Source organism: Myotis davidii, unplaced genomic scaffold (genome assembly GCF_000327345.1).
Source record: "Myotis davidii unplaced genomic scaffold, ASM32734v1 scaffold41, whole genome shotgun sequence".
NCBI classification, from domain to species: domain Eukaryota; kingdom Metazoa; phylum Chordata; class Mammalia; order Chiroptera; family Vespertilionidae; genus Myotis; species Myotis davidii.
The window spans coordinates 2,151,043-2,162,445 of NW_006292344.1; the positions used below are offsets into that span (position 1 = coordinate 2,151,043).

At 35.8% G+C, this 11,403-nt stretch overlaps 1 protein-coding gene across 1 annotated transcript in view; it reads left to right on the forward strand.

Moving 5' to 3' along the window:
- Positions 1-10,991, forward strand: part of TPRG1 (tumor protein p63 regulated 1) — a 133,996-nt gene extending 123,005 nt beyond the window's left edge. Inside the window, exon 6 of the mRNA XM_006765863.2 lies at positions 9,035-10,991. Within this exon, the coding sequence (XP_006765926.1) occupies positions 9,035-9,229 (195 nt within the window). The 3' untranslated portion in view covers positions 9,230-10,991. The remainder of the gene's footprint in view (positions 1-9,034) is intronic.
- The last annotated feature ends 412 nt before the right edge of the window (positions 10,992-11,403 follow it).

Below are 11,403 nucleotides of genomic sequence, written 5' to 3' on the forward strand. Positions count from 1 at the left end.
ATTATCCATGCCATGCTATTTCTGTCTTGCTAATTTCTTAGCAGAAAATCATAGAGTAATATTGTTTAAAAATTGCAATATTTGTTTGTCTAACTGGGCTTGTTACCCATAGGGTGCATATAATTTTCTATACATAATTTAATTCTATTTTATTCAGAGGAGTGTGGATAGTGTGAAGTATGAAGTATGCCTCTGTAGTTATATTTAAGTCAGTTTTTTTCTCTGCACCTTGGTTGTCTTATCTCTAAGTGGAAATAATGAACACTGACCTTCTTCCCAAACTCATTGGATCATTGTAAGGTTAAATGAGATAATGCGTAAAAAATGTTCTATAAGCTTTAAAGCAATTCACAGTATTTTATGTCCTTAAATATCATCTCACCAAGTAGATTATAAATGTATTGGTGGCAGGTAGAATTACTGTTACTATTCTTTCTTCTTCCCCAGGGAAACATAACCTAAAATACTCTAAATAAAATTATTGGAGCCATACATGCAGTGAAGATCAACCTTGACATTTTCAACAAAACCAGATAGACATATACAAGTTCATTATACGTCTAGACATTCTTGCCTTCACTATCCTTTCTATGTTTACCTTCATGTGCTTGCATCCATTTCAAATATCACAACTCATTTGATATAAATTCAGAACATGACAACCTGCATGTAAAGTCTTCTGTGGCTGGATGGTATCAATTGCATTTCTTGCATTATTTTAAACTAACTTATTCATATAAGTTTATATGTATATCATAAACAAATATTTTAAATCGATGCCCCCTATCCTAAAAAGGATGTGAGGCAAAATGTATGTGATTAGAGACTGGATGGGGTCTTCAGCATCCTTTAAGTTGATTGAATTCCATTCTGCTCTCAGGAAAAGTCAATGGTTCTCTCCAGATTTAGGCAATCATCTCAGGGATTTATGGTCTAGTGCTTATTCTGGCTCCAAGCTATTGTAGGACTAAATTAGTTCATTGTATGGATAATGTTTATACTCTTCCTGCTATAATCCTATTTCACAATACCTCAACCCAAGCATCAACAGAAGCCCAGAAGCTCCTAGCCTCACTCTTTACCACCCAACATCAACAAAACAAAACAAAATGAAAACCAATAAGAACAACATAGCACATATGCAAAGGCATTTATGTGAAAGTAGACTCACCGGGGGCATCAGGGAGAGAGTTTTGGAGTTTACATCATTATATCACCCCAAACTTCAAATGGAATATCAGATATTCATGTTTTTAAAAGACCTTATGAATAATAACATCTTAATGAATTGCTCCATAATCCTCTTTCCTCTTCTCTGTATCTTGCCTTGCCACACCCCCAAGTCTTGTTTTATTTTTTCTTATTAACAGCATAAAGTAGTTTATCTGTTTCCTTTTTCTTTCTTTTTGTTAATCCTCACCCAAGGATATTTTCCCATTGATTTTTAGAGAGAGTGGAATGCAGAGGGAGAGACAAAGAGAGAGAGAGAGGGAGAGAAAGAGTCATCAATGTGAGAGAGACATATTGATTGGTTGCCTCCCAGGCATGCCCCTACCAGGGCCTGATCAAACCTGCAAATGAGGTACATGTCCTTGACTGGAATTGAACCCTGGACTCATCAATGTGTGAGCTGATGCTATATCCACTGAGCCAAACCAGCTAGGGCTAACTGTTTCTTTTTTAACACCAGCTATTCCAACTCAACAACTTAATAATGTAACTTACCAAAGCCATTTCCTACCTCTAAAGAGAATCTAGTTCTAGCCATTAAAATAATATATATATTTTTAATGAATAATAGTTGTATTTTATTTTAAGTCAAAATAAATACCAACTTAATAAATAAATAACAGCAATGACCTTTGTGATTATATTCATCACTTCCTGGACCATGTCTTCTTTTATTCCTCATACCTTGTGCATCAAGTACTTATTCTTTGAGTGTCCTTTGCTAGAAGAGATTTTGGGCAAAGGATTAAAAAACAAGCTCTATTTATTACAGAGAAATGCCACTGTATTACTCTAATTTCTGTTAGCGTTTTGTTTTATTCTGTTAATAAATAAACACAATCAAATAATTTAAGAAGGAAGTTGAAAACTAAAATATTGAAAGGGGTATGGAATAATTATTTCCCAAATACCCATGAATGTAATTAGTAAACTGGAACATTAAATTTTCCTTAGGCCTTTCTATTAGTCAAAGCTAAAAAGGAAATTTGATGTTGATATAGCTCTTGTTGGATAAAAGAAAGAACAATAGAGAGAGTGAGTGTGTGTGTGTGTGTGTGTGTGTGTGTGTGTGCGCGTGCGCGCGTGTATGCAGTCCTCTACAAGTGTGAGCTTGAGCATAACCCGCGCCCGTATGCAGTCCTCTACAAGTGTGGGCTTGAGCATAAGGAATGGTTGGCCAGTTGGTTTGTTGGTTTTCAGTCGATCAAACTACTTTGTGGATCTGTTAGGCGTGTAGCTTTTAAGCCTTTTCTTCGTTATTCTTCCAAACTCTTTTTTTTAAAAATTCCTGGCAACAGTTTGGTTCTCTCTTTTGCCAAGCCATTTCTTAATTTAAAGACCACCCAACTCCCAACTCTGTAGGAAAACAAGTGATCTCCATCTGGGTTGTGTGATGATGAGTATTCTGATCCAGTTCTTAGAATCTTAGTTTTTCTTTTGTTGTTGGTTTTTATGTCACAATATTATTTATGTTTAGGACATTTTCCAAGACTGGCTTTGATTAAGACCTAATTATCTTAACATAAAAGAATAAATATGAGAAAGATAATTCTGGGGATATAGAATGCCTTTTATATGAATATTTTGGCATAACATAAGATATTAAAAGGATAATATAAATTAATTTTTCCATTTTCCTTATGAATGAAACAGTAAAAAGCAGAAGAATATGGGGGAAATTGCCTAACTAAATCAAAAAGCTGAAATAATGAAAAACAACAACAACTATGGCACAGGAAAGGGAATCATATAGAGCTGAGTTATATGCAGTCAAAAATTTTAACTTATTTACACTCTAACGGAATAACTTAATATTTTTAAAAATCCAAATTTATTTTTACTCAGAATCTTTTCTTCTAGGTTCTCTTTATTCAACACTTATTTTCTCACACCTACAAAGCACAGGTATTGTAATTATTGTTTAGGATACAAAAATCAATTAGATAATATTCTTCCCTTTGTAGAATGTATTGCTTAATAGAGGAGGCAGATAAAAATGCAAAGACTTTTAAATGAATACTGATTGACTTAAACAGAAGTTTGTATCAAATGAAGAGGAGTGGAGGCACATGAAGGTACAAGGAGTGTTCTTAGACACAGAATAATTCAGTTGAGCTGGAGTTTAATCTTATATATTTGCCATGATAATTCTCATAGTTCAAATATATGGGGTAGGATAAAAGTAAGTTTATAATTTTTCATATGGAAAAAAAATACAATATTTAATAAATACTAATTACAAAAATAAACTCTGTATACTCATTACTATAAACCTACTTTTGCCTCATCTTATAGGTATGTGTGTTTAAACTAAGGTAGAAGTAGTAGGATGAAAAGAAGATGAAGACATTTTGAGTTGTTCTGAATATAGAATCAATGAAAGAAGATAACTGGCAGTATATATAGGTGAAGAAGAAGAAGATTTCAAATATATCTGGCTGAGTAGATAGTGATTCCATTAATTTAAATGGAGAAATCTAAAAGAAGAGTAGGTTGGGAGGTTCACTGTAGGACATGAATTTGATGTCCATGGAACATGGGGTAGAGTTGGTGGTCAATCAGTTAGAAAATTAGGTCTGAAGCTCAGGAGAAAAAGCTGAGCTGGTAACGTAGGTTTCAGCATTGGGTCAAAGCTGAGTCTTGGGGATGCTTGGTTAGGAAGTTACCCTAGCAAAGAACATGAATGGACACAGTTTAAAGTATCTTAGTCTCACTGATCAAAAAATCACAATCACATTTATGCAATACTATGTCAAAATACATTTTCTAAAATCCATCTCACTACAGCATTCTACATCTGGCAAATATGATGGTCAAATGGTCTCTTTGCAGACATTCTTGCTTATTTCAGAACCTCACCAACATTTTCCAATCTGTGCAGATACTATGCATTATTTATATAAAACAGTTGTGAATAGAGGAAATAATAGTTTGGGGCATTGATTACATTATTATAAGATATAAACATATCATGTAATCTATATACATAAAAAGCTAATATGCACATTGTCCCTGCATGAGTTTGAACAGGATACTAGGAGTTTGATTGCTCATTATGACATGTGCTGACCCACCAGGGGAGGCATGGAATGAAGGAAGGCCCCAGCCAGCAGTCAGAAGACCCTGATCAGCCCTGATCACCAGCCAGACCTAGAGACCCTGCCCGTGCACAAATTTCGTGCACTGGGCCTCTAGTATTATATAATTATATATTTTATATTTATTCATTACAGTTTGCATATTTTCATGTAATTCACTAACAAAAACCCTGTCTGAAAAGGTAGTGATCTCAGTTTTAAAAACGAGGGCACTTAGAGTGATTAAGTTGACCAAGGTATTACAATAAAATAGTTATATTTCTACATCAAAACAATTTGCTAATATGCAGAGAAATGTGTTTAAATTGGAAGGAACCCTGTGTATGTGTATTCATATATATTGATATGATATGATATATGATATGATATAATATTATACATTATGACCAGGCTAAACTATGCTCCATTGTTTGATTAACTTAACATTTGTAACTTGTAGTGTTATCTCCCCTCTTTTAACTATTGCCTGGCTGGGTTTTTGTAGTGTGTGGAGAGTCTTGCTCTGAGTGACTAGTGAGAGCCCAGTGCTGGTGAATAATAGTGAATGGATCAGGGAAGCTTTACAGCCAAATTAAAGTGATTGCATTTTCTTTTTATTCTTTTTCTGACATCTTTACCTTTCTTTGTAAGGAAATTATGAAAGTGAATCAATATTTTAGCAATTAAATGTGACTTTTATCCTTAGCCCCAATAAGAACAAAACAGATTTTCCCCTCCAGATACTTATAGTAGAAATAGAGAAGGTTAAAAAAAAAAGGAATTAACAAATTATAACTGAATGTGCTAAGACAGTTCATAAAGAAATTCCCAAGGTTTTATAGGAGCCCAGAAGAAGGAACAGGTAAATCCAAAATTTAACAGGTGACATAACATTTGATATACATCTCAAGGTGAGTGATTTAAGCATCAAAGAAGGTGGGGAAGACATTTTAAGTAAAAGGAATATGGTTAGAAGCTGCAAATTAAAAAGGTATATGAAATGTTCTTGGATAAAGAGTAGTTTGTTTTAGCTCGAGTTTAAAGTTGGGTGTGTGATGGGAAGGTTGAAGGAAAGGAATAGGATGAATATGCAAATTAGAATGTGTACAGACCTCACTTTTTTAGGAAAGGAACTTCTGCCTCATCCTCCTTTTCTCTCTACATATCTGGGCATACTCATAGTTACAGTGTCTCCATAAAGATAGCTCCAAGTAAAATGTGCAAGAAAGATATAGACATTTTGTCCAGCTGTGTAACTTCCCAAGTGGTTTCCAGTGTTGGGTATTGGATGGACTTACTCTGTATCCCAGCATGCTTCACTTTCTACATAGGAAGACTGAAACTTATAGCCTGCAGGCTTGGAAAACCTGCTCAGCTGAGGAATGTGGGAGTGCAGGCATGAAACCACGTCTCTTTACCCAGTGTAAACAGGAAGCAAAGGATGGTTGTAATAAGGAAAACTGAGACTCTGGGCAGTGGACTGCTGGCAGACAGCACCTGAAGCAAACCAGGTGCCCAGTCACTCAGCTGGTAAGCTGGTAAATAATAGTTGTAAAGTCAAAAACATTCAACACTCCCCACCCAACATACACACACACATGCGCGCGCACACACACACACACACACACACACACACACTGCTATACCTTATCCTACCAACACATAGCCCCTATGTAATCGGAGTTGTTAAAATTTGACCCCATGTTTTTGAGACTGGAATAAAAGAAGGAGGCAGGGGTGGGTGTATAAAAGCTTTTAGAGGAAAGTATGTGGCTGGTGGCTTTCATATCAGATGACACTGTGTTTTTGTCACACAGATTGAGTTCGGGTGCTTGAAACACTCAAAAGGCAGCTTGGGCACTTGGCCTTTTATCTGCCTCTCCTTCAATGTACTGCTTGTTCTGTTTTCCAGGCCCCTCCTCTTTTTAGAGGGTTCATAGAAATGACTACAAATAAAGTGCATCTGGCTCTTTGTCAGTTCACTGAGTATAAAATAGTGTCATCTTTTTCTTTACAGCACTTAGATTCTGAGGCCACAAAGGATTCTCATGCAATGAAGCTTATGATGAGAACTGGGGAGGCACTTAGTAATCTCATTTGACAAATATTTCTTAATGTATAAAAAGGCATCTTGACTGTCCAGAGGGTGCTGGCAATGGAAATGTTGAGGTGAATTGTACTTTGGTATTTAGGAAATCATAATTTGATGATGATGATGATAATGATGATGATGACAATGGTTTATTGACAATATTTATTGGTTATTAGCTGTAGACTTCCTTTATGGACCTTTGCAATATGATTCCAAATTTTAGCTTCATCGCATTTTACTTCCCCAACCCTTCCTGAATGCATGAGCACGTGCGTACACACACAAAGAGCTTATATACAAACGCTTTATTTCAGTTAGTTTAATCCTTACAAATTATGAGTTTGATCCTATTAGTAGCCTTATTTTATAAAAATAGATACTATAAGTTTCAGAGAGGGTCTAGAAAAATTAACACCGCTAGTGATTGCCATATTTATAACTTAAGACCAGAACTATTTGATTTCAATACTCACATTGCATCATGCTATACTTTCTTTACATTAGTGGTTCTCAACAGAAGATGATTTTGCCCCCAAGGGACATTGGACAATGTGTGGAGACAATTTTGGTTGTCATACCTGGGGCGGAGTGCCATTGGGATCTAGTGAGTGGAGGCTAAGGATTCTTCTTAATTTTCTACAATAGAGTATCCTCTCCATAAGCAAAGAGTTATCTGGCTCTAAATAACAATGGTCTCAAGGTAGAGAAACCTTGGTTTAGTTGTATAGACAGGTATTCATGCTTGTTATTCTAGTTTTTAGAAAAGTGGATGAAATATTTGAGTGGAGGTATAAGTGAAATATAATAGAATAAAAAATAACTTTTGCCATGACTATGTGGGAAAGCATTGTGGGCAAGATAGCATTTAAGCTTAATTTTTATGATGAATAGAAATGTGGGCACTATAGATGTTGTGGATGGAATAGCCAGACCTAAAGGTTCCTAGGCAAGATTAGTACTCTATTTTCTTAAAAGACAAAAACCATTTTAAGATAAAATCTTATTTAGACCCCAAATATATAAAACTAATAAAAACAGAGGAGGTCTAATTGATTCTATTGTAGGAACTTAAGCAGGTTACCTGCTTGGCTTCTTTTCTTCCACACCCTCTCCCCAAACACTCAGGATTTCTGCCCCAACATTATTAATAAGATAACTTCCTTTTTTCTCAAAATAATCCTGGTTTTATGATAAACTATATTGTCACCCACTCAATGATGGAATCCAGTGTTCTAAGGAATGTGGTTTGAAAATTATTGAGTCTGATTTTTTTCTCTCTACCTTTAGAAAATAAGGAACATAAATTCTTGCCTAAACATTAGAATTTTAATGCTATTAATAACAGTGTTTTATAGGAGAGAGGGCTTTAGGGTTTAAGTTAAGTGACCTGAGTCCAAGACCTTTCTCAGCTGCTTTCTAATTATTTGGCATTCGATAAATCTCTAGAACTCTTGGGCCCAGTTTACCTATTAGACTCCTTTGCATTGTCCCCAGTGCAGAGCGTATTTTCCAACAGAAGTTCATTGACTTTGTTTATTTCTAACCCCTGCCCTTTATTCTATCTTGTTTAGGCTACTAACTTTACTTATGGGTATTGTTCTTGACTTCTGGATCTATAATTATTGTTATGGAATTTTTAACTATAGACATGGACTTTTCATCTGCATATTTCTTCATGATTTAGTCTCAAGTATCCAGTTGGCTATTGTAAATCTCTAAAGGGCTTACTGGTTAAATACTTCAAAAACACATCTAAAACAGAATCCTTGAGCACTCACCACCTCCAACCCCTACTCTCGCAGGCTTCTCCAACTACCATTTGATAGACCAAAATGCTAGATGTCATCTTTGATTCCTCTAGTCTCTCTTCACCTCCTATATTCAATGATATCAGCAAGTACTATGACTCTACCTTGAAGAGTATCCCCAATTCAACCAGTTCTCATGTTCTTAACTGTTATCTGGTCCAAGCCACCATCATCTCTTGCCTGGACTGCTGAAGTGACCTCCAAACTCATTTTTTAGATTATTATTGTATCACTTGTTTAAGGGCAGAGACTATATCTTCTTTGTTTTTACATTTTTAGAAGCACCCAACAGGTATCTGATTCATAATAGACTATCAGCAAATATGGGTTAAACTGACTTCTTAATGTTGCACAAATTATCCTATATAATAAAAGGCTAACATACAAATTGTCCCCTCAACTGGAAGTTGAACTGGGAGTTGAACCAGGAGTTCGACCAGGGGGCAAGGCCAGCCTGTAAACTGCCCACGGCCCCTCCCTCTGACCAGCCCAGCCCAAATTGGCCCTGATTGGGCAGGGCCAGCCAGACCTTGTGCATGAATTTGTGCATCAAGCCTATAGTGAATAATAAAAATAAACAAGATAAGGCAGATGATTTTATGTATATAACTTGTTAAGTGATTAATTACTTAGTGATAAATTAGTGATTAATTTACTAAAAGACTAACAGAAGCAACATTAACAATTCTAAGAAATGATTCTTATTTAAGAAGTAAGAATCACTGTAGCTCCCAAGAGTGGTCAACTTTTGTAAGAATTGTTTGGGGCAGGGGTTCATCTGGACCTAATCTGCATTCACTAACTCTGTGCCTTCTTTTCCTCTTCAGCTGTCTGGGTTCATGTCTAAGCTTGTTCCAGCTATCCAGAATGCCCTCAAGAGTTCAAGTGGATCTGGAGGAGGAAAAGGGCTGATGGTGTTAACTGAACCCATTTTGATTGAGACCTACATGGGACTGATGTCATTCATTGGAAACCGCAACAAACTTGGCTATTCCCTTGCCCGTGGGAGTATTGGTTTTTGAGATTCTTTTTGATGTATAAGTACATCATTCATAGATATATCATTATTGAAGATTCTGGTTCAGCCCACCATATTTTTGGACTGAAATAATTAACTACTTTTCAATAGTATTACATGATTTTAAATATTTAGTATCTTAGAAAATCTAAAATCTTATTATACCAATAGAGGTACCCTTCAGATCTTATGTGAGGATAATCAAGTTTCCTAAAACGAGAAAATAAATTCTCCTAAACCCATTAAATAATGTTATCAAGTGAATACCTGATCATAAACTCAGGGCAGACGCTCTGGGTTCTTGTTCCTCTCTCCTCTAAATGAATGCATTTTCTTGGCCTTGATCTTTAGCCCTCTGATCCTGATCTTCTCTCTCATTGGGTACTCTCTATATTAACTACCCTTCTTATGAGAGTGACTTCCAAATCTGCATTTGCATCCCTGATATTTCTTTAAGATTCAGTTTTGCATTTGTGTCTGCTGATCATCTATATCACTGTTCCAATGGCCTCTCACATTCGACATCTTCAAATGCCTGGATTTCTCTGTGGCATTTTCAGGGACCCAGTCATTATTCTTGAAATCCATGAGTTTTGGTTTCTTTAAACTCCTTGCCAAATACATTCCATATAGTATCTGTCTTAGTCAGTTTGGGCCACTATAACAAAATACCACAAATTGGATGGCTTATAAACAACTGAAATTTATTTGTCACAGTTCTGGAGGCTGGAAGTCTGAGATTAAGATGCCAGCATGGTCAGCTGAGGGACTCTCCTGAGGTTGCAGACTTCATTATATATGGCAAAGGGGCAAAGGTGTCCTCTTGTGCTGCTTTTATAAAGGCATTAATATCTGCCCTCATGACTTAATCACTGCCTACTGGCTCCACATCGGGCTTTAAGATTTCAACATATGAAATTTGGGGTGGGGGATGGGAGACACAAACATTCAGGCCATAAAAGTACCACATCTGTATGTGACTTAGCATAATACCCCAATTCCCAGATGTCAAACTGTTCATTCTTCTTTAAAAATTGTACATATACTTCTCCTTTCCATCCCCACAGGTATATTATTAGATCAACATTTTTATATTTTTAAATTCTGCTCACTTAGAGAATGGCCATAGTCTGTTTTTTTGTTTTTGTTTTGTTTTTTACAGGTCATAGCCTTTTAATTGGGATCCTCAATTCAAGGCTGGCTTCTGATCCAATCTGCTCTTTGTTGTCAGATTCATAAAGCACAACTTGATCATCTCAGTCTCTGCTCAAGAAGTTTCAATGTCTCATTTCTGTTTGTAGTTTTTTGTTCAAACATTTTTTTTTTTTAATAGCAGGCCCTTTTGTTCAAATGGGTGTCCAATATGTAAAACAGATAGAAGTAGGGCCACAATGATTAAAGTAGAAGTGGCGATGCCACTAGTCTCCTTCTTTTGGAGTCTCAGAGGGAAGTCGCTGTGGAATATTTATGGATCCCAAAGGTTTTTGAGGTGCATCGTAACTCATTTTGTTTCCATTGCTCTTTTTCTTTTTATTTCATCTTTGTATTTCCTTGACTTATGTCTCATTTTGAACAACTTGAGAGATTATCTCATCTTTTCTCAATTCTTCAAGTTTCTTTGTATTTTTCAAAATTCCAATTTTACCTTATTTTTAATTCATTTTGAATGTTGAACACCAGATACATTATTATAATCAGTTTTTTACCTGTCGCAAGACTCAAAGTTGAGAAACCTTGGTAGGAATTCAAATAAAAAAATTCAGGCATATTTTGTGTGTGTGTTTTGCTTACGTGGTATCTATTTTTTAAGTTTTTAAAAAACTTACTTCCTTGATTCCTAAGATTTGTCCTCTGATACATTCACAAACATCAATTTGATGGAGGTATTCAGAACCCAAGCCTTGAATAAACCTCATTTCATTTTATCTTTGTTTACTTCCATTAGTATTTCCCTCCCTCTTCTCCCCCTTTCCAGCATCCACTTCCCCCCCATGATAGCAAATATTGTTACAATCCCCAAGGCAGGGGACTTCTATTCAGACTGTAAAAGGAAATGTTGAAATTTTTAGCTGTCCTGTCAACAGTAGTGGAAAGAAAAGTCGTTGGATTATTTTGGCAGTGGTTCTGAAGTCCTCATAATTGGCAAATTATTATGACACTGTTGCCTGAAAATCCCCA